The following is a 22,271-nucleotide window of genomic DNA, read 5'->3' on the forward strand; positions in this document are numbered from 1 at the left end:
TTTTCAAGAATGATTTCTGCCATGCCCCTCATATATCTATCCTGCAATGAGATAATTTCCCGCTGAAATGCCTTTGTTCTCCACTGGTAGCCAAGTCCCATGCATTTCTCCTATAATACTGGAATTTTCAAGGTCTATAAGGACAAAATCCACATTATTAGCTATATTAAATTGTCATACAATATTTAAATGTTCAGTTGGCTCCATCACAAATAGCTAGTCACTGCAAATTCTTAGAAGTCAACCACAGCTTGATTATCCTCTGGGATAATCTTCTTTATAAGGCCATAATGAACCAAATGATAATTTGGAAAAGGATCTCAAATAATTTCTGTATAGTTGGAAAGATAATTTCCTTCTTCTTTTTTAATTATGTAGGAGACACCTAATAATAATAGTAATGTCTGTAGAGTGGATTGAGCAGAAGAGAAGAAAGAGAAGTCTAAAAATCCCAAAATACACACAATACTCTTTTGTTGATAAGTACTAGGAAAAAAAACCCAAACCAACAAATCAAGATCTGCTAATATATCAAGCAGATCAGGCTGAGACATAGAAGACAGAAGGATGGGATAACATCCAGAGGGACCTGGACAAACTTGAGAAATGGGCCCAAAAGAACCTCATGATGTTCCTTAAGGTCAAGTGCAAGGTGTTGGAAGCATCAAAGGTGCTGGAGCATATCTCTGGTGGAGACAGGCAGAGAGAATTGGAGTTGTTCAGCCTGCAGAAGAGGAGCCGAGGAGACCTTACAGCAGCCTTTTAGCACCTTAAAGGAGGCTTATAAAAAGGAGGGAGAAGGACATTTTATATGGGCAAGAATTGTAACAGGACAGGGGCAATGGTTTTAAACTGAAAAAGGACAGATTTAGATTAGATGTTAGGAAGAAACTCTTTACCAGGCACTGGCACCGGCACAGGTTGCCCAGAGAAGCTGTGGACGTCTCATCCCTGGAACTGTTCAAAGCCAGGTTGGATGAGGCTTTGAGCAAGCTGATGTAGTGAATGACATCCCTGCCCATGGCAGGAAGGTTGGAACTCGATGTTCTTTAAGATTCCTTCCAACCCAACCAGTGCTATGATTCTATGATTCTAATATATTAATATTATATTAATTAGATTAATTAGTGTTTCCATCCTGCAATCTAATAGTAGCTCTACTCAGCATGATGGCTTCCACCTACCCACACCATGGCTGGAGATGGTGCTCAGCTCATTTGACTGTTAGAAAAGGAAAATGTCATCAAATACCATTAAGAGGGGTTTTCTGTAATTTAAGTCGTTTTCTGCATCAAGTTTCCAATACAATCCTTGTGCTAGTTATAGATAGTATTTTGACTGCACTTTTCTCATGACACTAGAAAGGCCATCTGGCTAAACAGATGTGGTAATCTGATTTGTTTGGCCAATGAACTGAAAAAAACCCACAATGGCTTGACTGGGAGTTTCCAGGAGTGCCCAATCCAGCACCTTCTCTGTGCTTCCAGATATTTATCACTTCAGGAAAGCTTGGCAATGGCATATTTGCTTGTAGGAGTTACCAAGAGAGAAGGAATTTCCATACAAGAGACAAAAAGTGACCATATAGTCATCACAAAAAAAAAAAAAAATAGCCATAGGGCCATCTGTCATTCTTTTGCAGTGTTTCATATGTTATAAAACAAGAAGCCTAAAAAATGCAAGCTAAAACTTGGTCCTTCAGAAGGTGTCAAATCTCCCATGGATTTGAACAGCACCATTGGCTACGATTCTGTTTATTTACATTTGTTTATTTACAACCTTATCTAAAGCCTGCAAGTGCAAGTCTTCTCACAACCATGTTTTATTATACATGTACAACAATAAATAGGGAATGGCTTGTCTAGGTAATGTTCCCCTGTCAACATAATCTTCATCATCTGTCTTAATTTTTAAACCCCTTAGGTTTATAAAAATAAATGTAATTTTAAATCTTCCAAAGTCTACATCAAGTTTACACTTACCCAGCCTCAATTTCTTCTCTTTTAAATTTACTTTCATTTCTCAAGACTGTATCATTTGATACCACCATGTATATAACTTTCATTACTGCCAAATAAGTTAAAAAAAAATTAAAATTACAAAGAATGACTCCCATCCAATCTCTGGTTTTATTAATTAGAAATGTATATGTTTAAAGACTAAAAGGAAGGCATTTCAAAATTTTTTCTGGATGCATTTCATTTTAGTTCAGATAATAGTATCTGGATAGTTGCTTTTCTCAAGTGTTTCTCAGCATCGTTAACAATGAATAACAAACACTTAATTATGCCCATTCATCATGCTTTGCTATGCAGCATCTTGCCAGACAGAGCTTGTAGACTTTTGTTTCAGAGAAGTTTCCAGATATAAGGTTCTTCTTTGCATAGAGGATTGGGCTGGCTTTCTGATATTGGACTGCCCTTGTCTTGAGGTAAGGAGAGAGACAAATGAAAATAAAACCACCAAGCCGCAGTCATAGGCTGTATGAGCACGACTAACAACAACCTTCTCTTTGTGCTGAAGTCACAAAGCTGAGTTTGTAAAAATTCAAAAGCTGGAGAAGAAAAGGAAGAGGAACCGACATCCCATCAGGCTTCACCACTCATCTAGCTACTGCCCTAGGGAAGAAGGATATGAGCTGGCTGGGAAGAAAAGAAGTGCACATTACAGTTAAGAAGAAGCTGGGGATGTATCTAAAGATTCCACATGCCTGATAGCCAGAACTGTACAGGAGTTTGTAGATGCCAAGGCTGCATCTTCTGGTGCACTCCAAGAAGAAGGAGGGTACTTTGTTCCTTTAGGAGGAAAACATTTATTTTTTCATTATATTGCATTTTGTAAATTTAGGATAGCAAAATAGCAAGAATTGAGGCCTTAATGCAATAAATGAATTCTGGCAATTTAAAAGAGCACATTTTTAATCCACCATGGATTAAATTAATGGAACTATCCTCACTTTGGGCGAGCTCTTACCCTCCACCATAATGCTTCCATTATGTGAGTTGCACTCTTACCACTCCCTTTGGTTATACGGGAAGTGATCTAGACAGTAACTAGGGACTGCATTTCTTGTACAGAGTTTCTTTCTCCCTTTGTTTTTCTTTTGGCTCCAAGACATCCTGTCTGCATAGCAACACGACTTCAGCTGTCCCTTGACCCAGCTTTTGCACCAATGTGCTGGCAATAAAACCCGTGAGGCTTCTTCAGCCTCTCACACCACCCAGACACGGGGCTAGCACGGGATCTTTATGTCGTGTCTGCACGAAAAGGAAGGAGAGAAGGTACAAGGTACTCTGGCCCACTGATGTACTTTGCAGTGACATGGGCCACTCCACAGAAATCAGTGGTCCTTTCAGGACTATGTACCGCCTTTCACAGCATTATATGTAGAACGATATTTCTATGGATCTGGAAACATAAATACAGCCCAAAGTACTCTGGCAGCATGTAAGATGCACACGCATGAGCCCAGAATAGATGAGAGCAAAGAAAATGATTGAGATGAACAGTCACGTGCAAATAAAAACACTGGGTACGTGTATAGAAAATGGAAATAAATAACTGAAAACTGCCTGAAGGCAAGTACTACTGGTGATAATCCAGGGATAATGTTTTTGTGGGATTAACTGTTCTGGAGCACTTTTCCCATGTGTAAAGCACAAGGCACTTTTTATTCAGATAGGTTGATTTGGCAGTCTCTTTATTTCTATCAAAAACTATTTATTGTGCCTGTGCAGAAAAAATTTCCAGCCTTGGACAGCCAGAATACAGGGTTTTTTCCTCTCCCACTGACAATTGCCTTCTGGATAGAGCTCAAGAGCTAATTTCCCACAGCTAGTCCACTTCTATAGAATTATTAGAAGCTTGTGTGCCAAACTAATAATTTTGAATCTTGTATTTTTAATAAATTTGGCTACAAGTTAATGTAATTTTTATACCGAATGTGTTCAATTCATTCTTTGGAAACAGATTTTGTTTCTTTGGCAAAATGCCATTATTCTTACAGAGAAGTAACAAAGAGGTACATCACTTCAAAGAAAACTGCTGGGTACAAAGACCAGCATTTACCTTTTGTTAGCAGTATTTTTTTACTCAATTTTATTGCTGTCGACCTGCTGGTGATTTTCTGTATGAGAAACTAAATTTTCTGAGAATGAAAATATGCTTTCCTTTCAGCTTGTTCCAGAGCATGTGCTCTTTCTCATGATTTTTCGTGTTTCAAAGATACCCCAGGGTAGTAGATACAGGAAGCAGAAATATCCTTATTCCTACAATCCTTGGCTGTACATTAGAATAACCCCAGAACTTATGTCTCTGTGAAAATAACCTCAGGTCCATTAAACACCATTTTTGTGCTATACAGAAAAGCTCCCGGGGAAAAGAATCTTAAAAATAAATGAGTGGCTGGACTAACACACCACAGGGGCTAATTTGTGGCACTGAGCAAGCAATTCTAACACAAGGTCACTAATTTTTTGGGTTTCCTTTGTCATACACTGTGTATTTAATTGTGGCAAGAGCTAATCAACAGATAAAACACTGCTTCTTCAAGCCAGGACTCATATAGCACCTTTATAATTAACCATGATTATTACTATTATAAACTACAATTTTCAGCATTGTTTTCTAGACTTTAGCCACAGTTTTCTTGCTGAGCATTTAAAAATCACAATATAGAACTCAGAAAGTGTATCTTTCTCAGCCTAGGTGTTATCTGAAGTATTACTTCATTTTTAAAAAACACAATGAAGCAAACAAACATAATGTATGGAAATTATATTTTAAAATAAATAAATATCTAAAATATTTAAATATAAAATATCAGGAAATTTGACTTCTAAGAGAATAAATAGAGTGTTACGATATCCCTTGTTCTGTACAAATGTGCAACAGAAGAGATGAGATGAAAAACAATTGTGCATGAGATAAAAACTAATGATGCTCAGCTGCATCCTTCTATAGCTCTAGATGTACTACAACTGTCTCCCTGCAAGAAAACTGTGGGATTGGGTCATCATTAAGCAACTGTGAGCTCAGAAGTGATTGCCACCTAAATCATTTGTCCTAATCAAGAAGCTTAATGTGTGTCTATAATGTTTGTACTGAGTGTACCAATGCACATGTGATATATGACTCAGTGTGCTGAAGATGCTTTGTATGGAAATGTAGAAATTGGACCCCGAGGAAAGGAGATGTATTTTCCTTCTAAATGAAATTAGCATTGTTAATTGAGCACAGGGGACAGCACCTGACCTGCCAAGGTGTGGGTGAGAGGGTAAGTGGGAAGCAGAAGGTAGGTGGGAAGCAGTGATTTCACAACTCCATCCTTTCCTGCCGGGGCTGGGGCATATATGTGAGGATAGAAAGGCTCAGGAAGGAAGCTAAGGATATCTGCATTTCACCAGGACAACATCCAAAGAGCATCACCTTCCAGAGAGCAGCATTTAGCAGCTGGATGAAAAGCAGCTGCATGGAGTTTATTCTGGTGGAAACAGATCCATGCTAGGAGGAAGTACATCACCTAAATTCATCTGCATGCCTCTGATGTCCTGTGAGGCTTTCACAACACAATTTCTTGGTTTAGTAGATCCATTCTTAAACAACTCTATCATTTCAGTTAAATGTTTTAAGGTATAATTATATCACCAAAACATAAAATCAGGACACAATAATTGCTACATTAATAAACACCAACACAAATGAAGTTTTTCAGAACCAAAAAGGTATTTAGAAGAGGGACACAGGTACAGCCAACATGGAAATTAGCAGTACAAGCTGGAGCCGGCGAACACAAAAGCAAATTCAAGGACTGTTCCTTTGGATCAATCCCTGTGTATCTGGTATTAGCACCAGGGATAGGAACCACATTACCGAAATTCATGTGTCTAGGAATAGGGCTTCATGCATCTCCTACCCTGATGGGTTTGACAGGGAGGAGCAAATTTGAGGATACTGCCAAAGAAAGCTGTAGAGTCATAAGTATGCTTAGAGGTGTGTAATATCCTAATAAGGGACTACAGCAATCCTAGGGTATATTCTACCAAATTAAAGAGAACCTCTAGAGGCACCTAGAAATAACTTCATAATTGAATATACTTCTTCTGAAAGCTGCTGACAAGGTCTACATACAATTTTATTTCAATTAATGACGTAGGAATTTTTTATTTCTTTTTTTGTTAACACAGAAATAATTCCCAATTGATATTCACTTTGAGGTGAACTGCAGTATTGATTTACACTTTTGTATATACTGCTCTTTCTCTGGACTACAGGAGGATTTTATTTAAAGCTGCATGTTCAATTCTGAGCCATTCATGCAATTGGAGAGCCAGCCTTCACATCTTAACCTAGTGGATTTCACACCATGTTTCCCTGAGGATGTTTCATATGTATTTTAGTAAAATGGCAAAATCCCCTTCTAATTTTCCTTCTGTTGATTACTTTATCTTCCAAAGTGTATGTTTTTCACATTTTGTTTTGTTTGTGATTGAATATAAAATTAAGATAGTTACCTAATTCTCATGCCAGGTAGCAGTCAGTCATCTCAATTTGGCAATCATTAGCTTTGTCAGTGCAAATAGTCTATTCCTATGAGCCTTAATTAAACATGAAAAGATGGAAATTTACTCTCATTGAAGAACAAGAAGTTGATATCCCATGGTACTAGAAGTGTTCAAACTATGAGTAGTAGAAATCTGACTGGAATATCAACTAATATCTACATGATAATAAAAACTGTGTTTGACTTGATAACTAACCAAGCTCCCAAAAGCTTTTCCATTCCACAGTACTCTGAAAAATCACTTGTTTCATTGCCTGCATGTCTGTAGCTTCCCACAGCAGCAGGTGTTGCAGTGGTAGCAGTGATTTGCCATCTCAGCACACCACAGGCAGATGGAGCGGGCTGACACAGGCAATGCCTGGCTCTGAGTGCCATTGTTCACTCAACGAGTCCCCTTTAAGTTTTGAGGTTTTCACACCCAGCTACAGTGACTCACTCCATCAAGTATGTATTAGTATGGTAAATTAACTTTCTGCAGGACTGATGAGTTTCCTGGGAGGAGAGAGGGAGGAGGAGGTGAGGAAGGGAGTCAGAGAGGTTCAGAGTACCAAGTTCCTGTCCATACCTTTTGAAATAAGAATGCTGTTTTCAGCTCCAGGCTTTGTGCACAAGAAAGATATTGGCATTACTAAGCCATTCTGTAGGAAAAAAACCCCTCAGTCCAAAGAAATGAAGTAAAGGACATTTATATTTTGAACCGTGAAGTAATTGCAACCCTGACTTCGCTAAAGACATCAAGCAAATGGTTTAACATTTTAGTATTTCAACTGTTCATACATAATATAGAGATTTTATGTACTTCATTTATGATACTTTTATTTGATTGCAAGAGAAGGGAAGATCTCTGAAGAAGTACATTCAATATTACCTCTCTCTCTTTCTCTCTCCTGCACACACTCAAGGATTTTCACTGGTTTTGTGAATACTCTTCCTTGTGATGACAAGGAAAGCACTGAGGTGGGATGAAGGGAGGTAGAAAACAGAAGTTTCAGGATGACAAAAGTCTGAAACACTTGGCTTTTGCAACAGATTGTGCCGAGGTTGTGAACCACTGATCAATCTTGTTAGCTGTTGTGAGAACTATGCAACAATGGTAAAATAAGCATTGCTACAGCAACTAGTAGATCTGAACATGATAACAGCTATGGGATATGATGCTGACAGTTCACTGGGTTTTTTTCTTTGAGCTCTCTCATTCTTAGTGTTGGCAATGGCTTTTTCTATCCAAGCTGCAGTGCTCCTTTATTACCCTTCAGATAGCCTTATTAATGAATTCAGTATTTTGCTTCAGAAATAATCACAGTATCCCAAATTCATTGTTTTGATTTCTCAGAGGAATAAAACATAGATCAAAGGTGAGCTGCTAAGGAAGAAGGTCTCTTATAAAAATGCATGACGGTTTTGGGAACTGGTGAACTTCCTTCAAAATAAAAGACAAAATGAAAGTAATTTGCATGTTATTGTTGGAAAATTTACCCAGCCCACATTCTTTTATCAGGCTACGATGGAAACTGGGGCATGCATGTAAATAACTGGTGATATTTTTAAGCATTCCAGGCTGGATCATCTTCTCCTGTCTCAATGTACTCTCTTCAAAGGCATTGGGAGGCAGTTTTAAATGCCTCCAAGAACCACATATAGCCACAGAATTACAGATGTATTCAATACTTGGTAATAATCAGAGGTTTGGACTAAATCTTTGCATTCCCATGCTTCTGCTGACTCTGCAAGCCCTGAAGATGCCTTTGGACAGTTGGACTGCTTTTTGGATTCATGCGACCATGATTCCTGCCTCTTCCAGACAGAGTGTCAACATATGTTACTGATTTGTTCAAGCATTAGGAAGATTCATTACACTAGCCTGTATACTCCACAAGCTACTGTTCAAAGAAATTAAGATTTAGCTGTTTAGATTTCATCTCAGAATTGTCTGACTTCCTCATTTCCCAGATTTAGAGTCTCCAGAGGAGATTGTCTAGAGGATATGAACCATTAGATGCTCTGCAACAGAAACAAAAAATAAAAATTAAAAAAAAAAAAAGAATTTTAGCCTTTAAAATTAGCCACTAGCCATAAGCAATAGAAAAGAACTTGTCCTTTTTTGCCTATGAAACTTTTTTACCAGTTTTAGGACCCTTACTTTCATCCCTTTCCTCCCAGATTTAGGTTTTAAGCTGTTGCTGCCTTTAAATGACAGCTCCCAGTGTGCACATCTTCCCATGTGACGAGAGGCACTCTCCACACTCTAGATCCAGCTTGCAGGTCTGGACACTAATGGTTAATGGAGCTTGCAGCAGACTTCACAGCACTTGGGTCTCACAAAGATAAACAATTTTGGGAGCTCAGTGCAGTGCTAAGCGCTTAAGTAAGGATCAGGAATGAAAATTCCTATTAGTTTCACAGAGATTAGTGTTTCAATCTAAACTGACTGCATTCCATATTGTTAAAGGCTCTTAGTATCCAGTGTTGTGATTTACAGCCATATTTCAGAACTGTTTGCTACTCAGCATGCTGGTCCTCTTCTGCAAATTACTGTTTTCAATTTGCTTTGCAGCTTAAAAGAGAATCCGTGGTTTTTAACTGTGTTTTGTTTTTCAACAGGTTTGCTGATCTTTAAAGCTCTCTTTACTAAAGATAGATTTTAAAATCTGTTCCACAAAATGATATTAAGCCCAGACATTCTTTTTCCTGGGATAAGCACAGAGACAGAAATGCATCAGAAAGGCACGTTACCAGTATCCTCCCCTTCCCTGAATTGCTCAAAGTCAGCTTCAAAGTTAACACTGCCTTCGGGCTTAGTTTGATTTCGGTTTTATAAGTAAGACGCATTCCGGCCCTTTGTTTTAAAATGCATGGAGCACAATCTCAGCTTCTGTTTGAAATATAAAATAAGCCTTTTATGTGGTTTAGAAGTAGACCTGCATTTTGGCACAGGACATGCTTATTCATGTCTATAAGGAGAAGAAAAAGAATAATGGCAAAAGCAGTTTTGTATGGAGAACATCCAAGCAACAATACCCTGTCTTTTTTTTTTTTTTTTTTTTTTTTGGCCAAGTGCTGTTTGAAAAGCAGTTGCAATCACTTTTGGTTTTAAAGTTATCAGAACCCAGTTTTAATACAGTTTTGGAGCACCAAGAAGATTGCTCATCCTGAAAAGCACTCCCCAGTGATAGTGCTGGGCCACAAGCCCAGTTGCTTTTCAGCACACTGCATTTAGATTCTGCTATATTAATTTTCTTTTCATAGCAACTTCACTGAACCTCTGGTGAAAAAGAGATTTTTTTTTTCCCCTAATGATTTATAGTAATTGTCTCAGATGTGCAGATTTGTATTAAGTGCTTAAGGAATGCATTAAGAATCTCTACCTCATCAACAGTTTTACTACTCCCCACAAGCCACAAGCAAAGCTTCTACTGAAGCAAATAATGTTACTGTCATGCCTTTCCAGACTTTATCTCTCCATCTAAATATGCACTCCTCCTTATAGAGCCATACTGTGATGTCCCTAAACCAGTGCTATTTGTTGCTCTATTTGTTTGCATCACAGATTTCTAAAATAACAGCATTAGTTTTATTATTCCATATCAGTTTGAAAGATTCAGAAACACAGCAGTAATATTAATAAGTTTAAAGAGTTTTTTTGAGTAATCTTTATAAATACATGTGATGTTTTCTGTGTTGCAGTTAAATTTAGGTGATTCATGCAAGCAAATATCCTGTCATACTGTCCAGGAATACTGCTGGCACACAAGATGTAATCTTCTGGAAGGTAGCAACAAGGCTAAAATCATTGTGTGGGTAAATAAATCAATATTTTGTTATAATCTACATTATTTCAAGACATGCTGCAGTTCTACAGCAACACAGGATTGGTATAATATGCTAAATATATCAATTATATTTGGTATAATATACTTAACATTAGTATAATATACCTTAAAAGTATTCCTATTATAGGGAGAGCTTAAGTGCCCAAGCACACTCATAAAACCAGCACAGCTCTACCAGTTAAGAGATGATCCCAGGAAACATCAATTTCTGCCAGTACAATTGCATCTATGTTTGGGACATCTGTAAACACAGCTGTGCCATTCTGGAATCCTACTTTTTTACAGCCACTGAAAGCCTGAAATCCAGCTCTAACCTGATATTTTGAGGAGCTCTGTGCCATCTTTAGAAAGATGTTAGTCTGTCTTGAAAGAGGCTGCAAATACACCCACTTAAATTTCAATAGATTTTTGAGATTCTTTTGTTCTACGCATATTAAAATGAAGGACTAAAGATCAATTCCCTTCAAGGCTGGAAATGTGAGATAGAAGCCAAAAATATGACAAACTATTTGATTCCAATTAACAAAATAGCATTCTTTTTTTCTTTTTCCCCCCTTTCATTTAAAAGTTATCTATAAAACTCCAAAACATATCTAACTAATATAGGGGCACTAAATTCACAAAGTAAATTACTTTATTAGTGTTAGCATTATATCGTGATCATTCCTAACTCTACTCTTTCCACTAAAGGACCATTGTGCTTGTTTCTCTTAGAGCAGAGATATGCTTCTCATGTTCAGTGACCCAGTTCCAAGAAGTATCACAATATAGAAGCCTATTTTCCACTTAATAAACATGCATAATTCCTGTGAATATTAGCAGTGATTATGCAGACTTACACACTCTAGGGCATATTCATCTAAACCCAGTGAATTCAAAAGATCTGAAGGAAAATGTATTTGGCCCTCTAGACAGCAAGAAACCCTAAAGAATGATAGGAACACTCAAGAGTTTTTATTGGTAGCTTTTATTTTAATGACAGTTTTGTATATTAATTTCTTAACTCTCTGCCTGCAATGATAATGAAGTTTTATGCAAGATAAAAGAATTAAGGGCTTTTTAAGAGAGAAAAGGGAAAATCAAGGCAGCTAGTAAGGATTAAGCTTAACAGTTAGGGTATTTTTTTGAAGAAGGAAATTTTAGGTTTCAGCTTGTCTGATGCTATTTCCTACAGAAAAGAGGTTAATTGGGATATTGCCAGCAGCCCAGAAGGTCACATCTCATCACAGGTAGATAAATGAGAGGCCAAGAAGTGCAGATTGAAACAGAGATAATTGTCTCTGATAAATGAGTAAAGTTGGAAGACACCACAGCAGATCATCTGGTCCAACCTCTCTACTCAAGCAGAGTTGTCCCAGAGCACGTGGCACAGGACTGCATCCAGAGGGTTCTGGAATATCTTTGGTGAGGGAGACTCCCCAGCCTCTCTGGGCACCCTGTTCCAGTGTGTGGTCACTGCAGAGTAAGGAATTTCTTCCTCGTATTTGGGAGAAACTTCCTGTGCATCCCTTTCTGCCTCTTGACCTATTTCTGGGTACCACAGGGCCAAGCCTGGTCCATCCTCTTGACACCTTCCCCTCAAATGCTAATAAACATTTATGAGATCCCCTCTCAATTATTTCTTCTTGAATAGGCTCAGCTCCCTCAACTTTTTTTCATAGCATAGATGCTCCAGTCCCTTCATTATTTTTGTCACCCTCTGCTGGACTGGCTTCAGGAGCTCCATCTCTTGCTCTGAGGAGCCCAGAAATGGACACAGCTCTCCAGATGCATCTCACCAGGGCTGAGTAGAGGAGCAGGATGACCTCCCTTGATCTGCTGGCAATGCTGTTCCTCTAATTGACTCAGTTTTCTACAGCTTAAGTAGTTCATAACCACTGTGATAAAGGTAAGGCAATTATATTATTTTTGTCATTTAAGAGAGAAAGCAAAAGGACTACATTCAGTTGATTTTGCTTTTTCTCCTGTTCTAGATAGTTCTCTGCAGTAGGAAGATGTAACTCCCATACCCTGAAGAAACTTAGAATTTAGCACCAGCTCCTGTCCTGAGCAATGCCTTGTGGTTTTGCATGTTTCTTTACAAATTGTTGGCTTGAGTTTTAGCTTCCTCAGAATGCTATCCACAGATTTCTCCCCCTCCCATGCTCTGTGCAGACTGTCAGGACAGATATCTCAGTGTTTCAGTATTTAGGACTCTTTGTGGCTCTGGGCTTGCAGTATATAACCAACTATTCAATAAACTACTTAAAAAACTGCAGAAGCCTTCACTTCATTCAGCGCCATGGAGGGAAACATGAGCCCTAACAGTTTGCCACAGATTTTGTATCCCAAGAAGAATCTATCTACCCAAAAATGGACTAATCTTATCAATGAACCTGTTATATTGCAGAAAATGTTCAATATGCAACAATATGAAGTATATTTCCGCCTATTAGCTGTTTATTTAAAAGAGGTATTCTTGACTAAGTATTTTTATAGACACTTCCATTAAAAGTGCTGCAAATATTTTTTCTGTAGAGTCCATTGGTGTAACTGCTATTTATTTTAAGCACTGGATGATTTGTATTCATAATGGAAACTTCAATAGCAAATGTTCCTAAGCCAAACTAGAGTAATTTCCCCCTTTAGTCAATACAGTCGTCATCTGCATCAGTAAACAGCACAGTACACTTGATGCAAATATGTAGAGTTTGAAGGGTTCATGTTGAGGAACTGCCATCCACATCACACCTGTTCTGGAGGTTCCCTTTCAGACCAACTCGAGCTTATTAGCAGCAATTACATACAGTAACACATTAGCTGTGATTCCAGAACGCACCTAATTATGTTTCATGGAAAAAAACAAAACCCCAAACAGTTTCTATGCCGTAATATTGTGCACCCCACTTCGTAATTCTGATGGAAGAGAAGTGCAGACAATCAGGAAATTTATTTCAAAGTATTGCTAATATAAAATGTTTTGTCTATTTAAGCTGAGGATATTTTCTATTGAGCATGAGTAAAAAGAAAAGGAGTTTGCTTTGCACCTAAGTTAGATGATCAACATCTTTTTATCAACACACATGAAAATGCACCCCACAGCTCTCACAAATGAAGAAACAATGTCACCTTAAGTCAACATGAATTGGAAGGGGAGGAAAGTCTTGTATTGCTTTTCAAAATATATTGAACAATGGAAATCTTCCTCAATAAAATCCAGTTCAGACAAACAGATAAATGTCATACCTCCCAACTAGAAGAGGAATTACAAATCAATACATGCTTCACGTGTTTTTACCCTGAATATATTTTAAGTGATTTCAGATGCTATAAATGTAATCATAATGATTCAGGTCTCCTGCTGGTGGCTCCTCCTGGAAAGATAAAATTTGACATCTAGGGGTTTATCTGCAGCCAGAAGATAAGACATTCTGGGGTATACAGACTGTCCTACACAGAAGAAGTTGCCACCACAGCCAGCACTCGTGACTATGAACTCCTCAGAAACATTATTTGACAAGCATTTCTGTGACACAGAGAGAAGTAAAGCTCTGGATTTACTACAGCTAATCGTATTTCTCCTCACAAGATTAGTATTTTGCTCATATAGACATTAAATAGAGGATGACAATAACTGGACTAGATATATGGCAGTATCACTAGATAGCCAAAAATCAAACCCCACAACTACCAAAGCAAGGAAGACAATCACATTTGATGCCCATGTCTAAAGATACATGAAGCCATAAAACTAAAAGCTGGAATTGCAGCTTAGTAAGATTCCAAAGCTGTCTTCAAATTCAAGAGCAAAATACTGCTTGTGCTCTTCATGTAATTTTTTGCACTACCATCACTGCAAACATGATATTGAATTTGCTCTCTGATGTGTTTTCACAAGGATCTTGTGAAATATCTATGAATGCTTCAAACACCTCTTTGAAGGAAGAAAGTCCTGGGAGTTCTGAGTTATTTACAGATGTTTTTCCTCACAGCATACAAAATCATAAAAAAAACCCAAACCACCACCCCACCAAAACAAAAAAACCTAAAGAAACCCCAAAAACAAACCCACATCAACAACAAAGCCAAAAAAAGCCCCAAACAAACAACAACAAAAAGAAAAAACCAACAAAACAAAATAAATACCCCAGAAACACCTTTACTGTGATTTTCCAAAATGAAAAAATAATTTCTGAAGAGTAGACATACTTTATTAAGAATTTTTTTAAAAACTGTTTACTTTTCCCAGAAACATGGATGAGAAATGCCTGGATGTCTGCTCCTCTTGGATGTGCAGTGATTACTGTTTAAAGTGGAACTTACAAATTATCAGTCAGTAACAAGCACAACACCTGAGGCTGTACAGATTCTATCATCTGAAAATGTAATTCATTACAAACTCATTCATTACAAACTCCTATTCTTAAGAATAGGATTGTGAGGCAACATCTTTTTCAGCCATGAATAATAAAATATGAAGACAGAAGCTTATTTGTGTAAGGTGAATTGGAAGTTTATGCTAGAACCATTCATTAGAAAGAAAAAGGGTCTAGGTAATACTTTGCAGAGGGATCTGGTTCAATGCTGAAGAAATTTAGGAAAGAACTGCACCGTGCATTTGAGGAAAATAACAGTCCTGCTTGTCTGCAAAAATTGCCAGTGTGCTCAGTCTTAACTACGTATTAATTACATTTGAAAGGCTGCTTTATTTTTATTCAGCCTCACTTTGTATTTATGAGATGTTCTGATCCCACAGTTCATCACTGTCATTCAATATTTGTCCTAATTAACATTACTTTGAAGTGTCTGACCTTTAGGTCAGCATTCAATTCTGAATTAAAATATAATTATCTTTGTAACATGAATACACTTTTTATGCTTCCCCCATGTTTTTCTTGTTACAGAATAACTACATAATAAATTTAAGGGAAAGACTGCATTGAACATGACAAAGTGATGAAAAATAAGAAGAAAATAAACAGATCAGCCTGCTTTCCCTTCCCAATAAAATGAGAAAAGTGATAGCAGGGAAAAAAATAAAGGCAACACCTAAAATTTATGGAAGAAATGCTTTGTGCACAGTGCATAATTTATCTGCAGGTCTTACTGTCATGAAACTTTACCACTTTTATATAAATATGTCCAGCAATCACATGGTTTATATTGAACAGGACCATGGCTATCCTTTAATCCTTATGAATGACATCGCCTTTAAAATTTGAAATTCACGTCATGAATTTCAGAGCACAGAGAATGTATTACATTTCCTGTGAATAAATCACAGCTTTTTTCCTAAATTTTTGGTTCTTGTCACTATAGTTACACAAATCACTGGTGTGAAGAGGGTAACACTTCCCACTCATTGCCTCATCTTCACCATTGCTTCTCCTCATTCTAAATGACCAGCAGCTCTGGACCATATGTTTGCTTTACATTATTTTATAAATTTTTTTTTACAGTCAAATAACTTACTTTTAAGTTAACAAACAACTTAGTAAATCACTTACTTTTACGTAGAGCTGCTGAAACTCCTCAAGGTTCAGTCTACCACTTGGACAGTCCTTTAGAAATCCTTTGTACCACTGTTTTAGCTCGTGTTCATTGAACTCCGTGCTCTTCACCAGATCCTCCATCACCTCAGGGGCCAGCTTACTATTTTGTTTCCCCATTTTGCCTTAGGAAGAAATAAATGAGTACAATTAGCCAAATGTGAACATTTTAAATTGGAATTAGCCACATAACTTGAACAATTGCTTTGTATTCACTGCTGCTTTCGATCAAATGCAACTTCACTGATTTGCTATGATGATGATGATTTTGCTGATGAATCTATGTTATGCTTGATTGTTGGAGGCTGAAAATAGTGAAAAAGGCAACATTATTCTTTCATTTAGGAATCTTAAGGCCTGGAGACAGACTACTCTCATTTGCCTTAAAATTAGGCATTTTACAGCTTTTCTTTACAGTAAGATTGAAAAAGATTACTTATTTTTTTCCTTGAATGTAACAAAAAATATTTCACAGATTCAGGGATGTCGACAGAATTCCTCTTTGTCTTGAAAATATCTTCTGATATGACTGCTACATTAGCAGCTACTCCTCACATGTCCAAGGCTGTGGACAGACAGACTTGCAACATACAGCATTAGGTATTCCACTGGGAGGAAGCAATGCAAGAGTCCACAAACTTCATCTCAAAAAATTATGAAACCAAACTGGAAAAATAAATTTAATTCTTATGCATTTGTACATACACATATGTATAACTAGACATATATTTATATATTTCATGCATAATTGATAAACATTAGATGGTTTAAATTTCATCACTGTTTACATTTCATCACCATTAACTCTGAAGATATTCACTGCATTTGTTAAATACATTTTGTATACACTTAAAATATTAAACAGAAATATTAAATTTGCATGTGTGTATAGATAAATACAGTAATTTCAGTACTACTCATGTTGGCCCTTTGAGATACTTTCAGGTGCTTTGACATTTGACCAAAGATGTCCTTTGAGAGAACTTTAGAGAAAATCTCATCTAACATTTTCCTATTTTGCTACAGTTTCTTTCATGACAGATATCTCTGTTACTTTTTAATCAGATGACAGACAGCACTTGTCCTGTAGAGAACTGCAAAGCAATGAAAAATTTCTTTCCAGAGCCCAGCTTTGCATTTCCATTTTTATCTCCAGTTCAGCATCTGTGTCTAATGACTGCACCACACTGAATGCATTGATTTCTAGTCCATATCACCACCCATTCCCAATTTTAATCTATCGCTTTTGGCATCTTCCCCTATTTCAAAGCAGAAGTTTCTTTCTCCTCAGAAGGACATATATTTTTCTGTTCCAACAAATCAATATATTTATATAATTTCCTTTATGGGAACATTCCTTGAACAAGAGCAAAGTTAATAATTCTTCCTGGTCTGTGTGTGTGTTGAACATATCCCCTGGTGCCATAGCAGCACCAACTCTGTTCCTGAAAGACCTCATGGCCCCTCTCCCTTCTGGCCATGGTCCTCCCTGGTCTAAACTTGCTCCATGCTCTCAACTTACTTGGAGGTTCTCCTGTTCACGGGTTTTGGCAAACTTAGCACAAATATGTGGGCGTTCAATCTTCCAGTTAATTGCCACAGGTAAAACTGTACATGCAGATGTCCAGAAATCAGCTGTTTTGACTAAATGATGGGTTGGCAATTTACAGTACTTACAGCAACTGCCCCAGCCTTATCTTGGAAGTCCCCACCTTCTCATGTATGACATGACCCAGTTTGGCACATTCTGAATTTAAATCCCATGGAGACTAAAGAATAATAATGCAGTTATTTCTCTAGCTCCCACTCAGGTTTTACAAGAAACAATGACGTTCTAAAGTTTGTTTAATTCTTTATGGGGCATGTTTACTTTCTCTTTTTCTTTTTTATTTACACTCTGTTACCTTTTGAATTCATAAGGTGCTTTGCTTAGGATCCAGAAAACCCCTAAAGATATTCAGTAGCTATAGTAACTATCCTAGGGAGATTCAAAAAGCATTTTTTTTCCTCTCTTAATTTAGCCAATTGTGCTTTTGCTTGACTCTTCACCTGGATTCACATCCCCAGAACTATTTAACTTAACACTATTTAGAAAAAAAGCATCCTCAATGGGCAAAAATCAAGTGGTTTTGACTGACCACTTTTCTGTTATAGCAGCTTTTTTATCTTCATCCATGTAAGCTTTACAGCCCTTGGACCTGGCACTCTAGAGAGGTGGAACAGAACAGATGTGGTGAATCTCAGCCACATCTGCCAAAGTTGCCTTTGCCTTTCTCAGTGATGGGAACATAATCCACTGTAGAACATCACAGAGCATGGAGTGGCTCTGCATGTGCGGAAGAATACTTGAGTAAAGACACACATATCCACATAGAACCCATCATCAGAGTCAGAGAAACAAGTCACCAGCTTTTTGCCTCTGTGATCCGGGTCCCTAGTTTTGGGCAGCCGCCTGTCTGTCACAGGTTGTCCAGTAAGTGCCAAACACCTTTCAGCCATTTCTGATGTACCTCACCATGGAATATGTCCAGTAAAGGAAATCACAGCTGACATTTTAATAAACAGTCTCAGAAACTATTTTTTCCACAGAACCAAACCAGTATTTGAGAAAGGTATAATTTATGATTTCTGGGCTCTGTACTCTTATTTGCTGCTCCAGCACAGCATGGTGCATAATCTGCTGTGCTCTGTTTGGGACAGAGTAAGCAAACTGACCAAGCTGGTCACGATGCACTCCTGGAACTAGAAGCACTCATTCTTTCTTCATGTTTTAAAGCTCTTTTCTTAGAGTAATTGAATTACAATCTGCAAGAAAGCTCAAGAGTCTCATATAATTATCAAATATAAACTCAGACTTCTGGCTCTGTGAGATCCATCTTATTTGGGAATAAAACTCAAATACATAGATTATCTAGTTAATCATATCCTAACATCTTCTAGAGCTTCATTGAATCTCTTATTATTATTGAAAAAGTACAATCACCCATTAGCAGTGAGTATGCTATTGCCAACACATTTAGTTTTCTAAAATGAAAACTGTTTTTAATTAACTTACAATCACAATTTCCCAAACAAGTTTTTCCTTGTGAAAACCTACAAATATGCCTTAGGAAAAGACAGGAGAGAACAGCTGCACAATCACTAAGATTTCAAGAGGAGGAAAGATCACTCTGCAAGCATTTTTTTGTTTAGTAAATTTTATAAATTTCAACTATAAATTTGTTTTTAAGTGCCACATTTCCAATCATGCAATGTGACAATACAAGCTATTCATAATCAGTTGTGTTTTCTGGCAAAAAAATAATTAAAGGAAAAAAAACAAGGCTTAATGTGGAGGAGAGATTCCTGATAACCAAGGAGCCAGGTAGGTGGGTGCCACATAGCACTGATACCATGTCAGGTCTGTTTCCAGTGAGATTGCTCTGGCAGGAGAGCGCTTAACACTAGCAAGGGCAGCACAATCAAAATCAGAGAGCAAGAAAAATATTGAAACCTACTGTTGTGCAACAAGTAGCAAGAGCAATGAAGGCTGAGTTTAAAACCATATCACTTTTCTGAAACACTTGAAAAGGCCATCAACCATCCAGAGAAAATTGCTTTTCAGAAATACTTAGTAAGCTACTCCAGTGTTTCATTAACACCTTAATTGCTGCTTTTACAGGTCCATAGAAAATTCAGATTGTAAAGATGGAATGTTATTGAACAGCCAATCCCCAACCTAAGGCAGTCCAGGCTGTGCCAGCAGCAGGTGGGGCACTTCGAGGATGGATTTGCCTGCTCTTTGCAGTGCTGGACCTCAGGGGGCCCACACCAGACAGATCCTCCGGCTTTAAGGTCTGATATTGTTTGTTTGATATATTTCCTGCAATGCTATCATGTCCCACACATGCTCATGTTGTTTCAAAAGCTCTTCACTTGATCACCATCCAAACCTCCTGGCCAATGGCAAGGCTTTTTCCCTAGAATATTTCATAGCAAGTCCTGCAAGGTTTTTCAGGTCTGCCTCTCCCATTTGGCTTGCCAGCAGTAAACTGTCTACTGTCTACTGTGTGAGTAGTTTCACAAAACAAAATTTAAAATACTCACCTAAGAAATAAAAAATTTAATTTGAATAGCAAAACATGACTTACATAATCTTTTTTGCTCTTTAATGATCTCAAAAGACCCCCTCAACTGTTGCTTCTTTCCCCTCCTCTCATTCCCCTCAGCCTCCTTGGCATGTGCTCAGTGTTCAAAGGGACCAAGAGCAAACAAATTGAATTCTGTGTGTTCCTAAGGAAAAGTAAACTGAGTGCTGCCAAACGAATCCTATTTGTGCTGAAAAAGGACTCAAATTCTACTGAGAAGACAGCACCAACAATGTTCAACAATGTGCCTATAACCCAGCTCTGTGTTGTTTTGCTTGCTTTCCTTAGATGTATTTACATAAACCCATTCTCTTTCCAAGTTGCTTTAGGAAAAGTGTTGACAGCAGTTTGAAGGAGGTGATTCTTCCCCTCTGCCCAGCTCTGATGAGACATTTCTCACCATTCCCCAGGTCACTGTGTCCAGTGCTGGCTGGATTCCCTATACTGGACAGACATGGACTTACTGGAGCCCAGCAAAGGCCACAGAGGTGATGAGCACTGGTTACAGAAAGAAAGTCTGAGAGGGCTGGGGCTGTTCAGCCTGCAGGAGAGAAGGCTCAGTGGGTCTTATCAGTGTGGGTCTAAATACCCAACGAGGGGAACAAAGACAGCAGTCAGCCTCCTCTCAGAGGTGCACAGTGAGACAAGAGGCAATGGGCACAAATTCAAATTCAGGAAATTCTCTCTTGATGTAAGAGAACATTTCTTCACTGAGCAGGTCATCCAACACATCCAGAAAGGTTGTGGAATCTCTGTTCTAGAGGATATTTAAAACCCAACTGAACACAACTCTGAGCAATCCTCTATAGTTCACCATGCTTGAGCAGCGGCTTGGACTTGAGCATCTCTGGAAGCCCCCTCCAATCCTAGTGAGTCTGTCATTCTGTGAAACACAGGGAAATGTGTTTCACACATAAATGGGTCAGTCACACCACCTATTTCTGATATCCACAGTAACTGCCCAATTTCACTAAATTTCCACATGGGCAGCTGAGACAAAAAGTGCTCTTCCAAGGCAACCTTTGGAGAAGAGGTACTGGTCACTCAAGCCACTTTTTCCCCCTCCACTGATTCCAGCAATGCAGAAAGATTCACCTCATAACCCTGGGCAAAAACACCAAAGTGATTTAGGACATCCCAACTCATTCCCATGTACTCTGGCTGCTTTGACACCTGCCCATGTTCACAGGCTCACTTTCCCAGTAATTCCACAGGAGCTGAGGTAGCTGGTAGTCAACCAATACCTCTGCAGCCTCCTGAGGTCTGTGCATTAAATGAATTCCCTTGCATGGTGCATGTTTTTCTTGCTCTTCCCTGGCTTTGGGAAGTGGGAATGAGTCGTGTGGACTATGCCAGAGGCAAATGACAACACTCACTTTGCCAGCTCAGCTGTGCTGGCAGGCACTCATTAGGCTGGAAGGAAAACTGTGGTTCATCCCCACCCCTCTGCCCACTCCCAGCCCACAAGCTCCCACAGGAACGTGCTGACTCCTGGGCATGACATGTGAAATCCAGGCACTGAGCAAGCAAGAGTGCTGGGTGTCTTTACAGTCTTTCACCCAATGCAAACCTATAAACAGCACATCAGTGTATAGACTCCAACATACACACATATAGAGGGGTAACAAACTCCCAAACAATTCATGCTGGGGAAAGCAAAGACCTATGTCTATAACCTACAGTAGCAGAATCATTTTCACATGATTTTTAAGCAGACTGTTTATCAAATTTCCAGCATTGTGCTGATTACTCCTAGCAACTCGCAGCATTGTTCCTTTCTCTTCAGGCTGTGTCAGATACTGCCTTTTCTCTACTAATGCCAGCATGAAGGATAGATAGAAAGGCTCAAGCCACACAGATGCCTCATTCCTTCAAATACATTTATTATTTCACAGAAGAAATTTGGAGCTAAAGTCTGTCTTTCACACACAAAACAAACAACAGCCTCATACCCAAAGTCCCATGGAAATAAATATCCAAGGAACTATATATTCGGAAAATAAGAGGAATTTTGCCATCCCCATGGAGAGAGATTCTTTACTAGGATCTGTAATGACAAGACAAGGGACACTGGTTTTCAGCTGAAAGAAGGTAGATTTACCCTGCATATAAGGAAGACATATTTTACAGTAAGGGTGGTGAGGCACTGGAACAGGTTGTTCAGAGAAGTTCTGGATGTCCCATCCCTGAAAGTGTTCAAAGCCAGGTTGGATGGGGCTATAGG

The 22,271-nt window shown here is 38.3% G+C and overlaps 1 protein-coding gene across 2 annotated transcripts in view; it reads right to left on the reverse strand.

Annotated features, from left to right (window-relative positions):
- VSNL1 (visinin like 1) overlaps positions 1–22,271 on the reverse strand; it is an 85,569-nt gene that overhangs the window by 30,048 nt on the left and 33,250 nt on the right. For both annotated transcript variants that reach the window (NM_001198582.3, XM_030267224.4), the window contains 1 exon segment: positions 15,879–16,045. In NM_001198582.3, coding sequence (NP_001185511.1) covers positions 15,879–16,040 — 162 coding nt within the window. In that variant the 5' untranslated portion in view covers positions 16,041–16,045.

The sequence above is a fragment of the Taeniopygia guttata genome, chromosome 3 (assembly GCF_048771995.1).
Source record: "Taeniopygia guttata chromosome 3, bTaeGut7.mat, whole genome shotgun sequence".
Taxonomy (NCBI): domain Eukaryota; kingdom Metazoa; phylum Chordata; class Aves; order Passeriformes; family Estrildidae; genus Taeniopygia; species Taeniopygia guttata.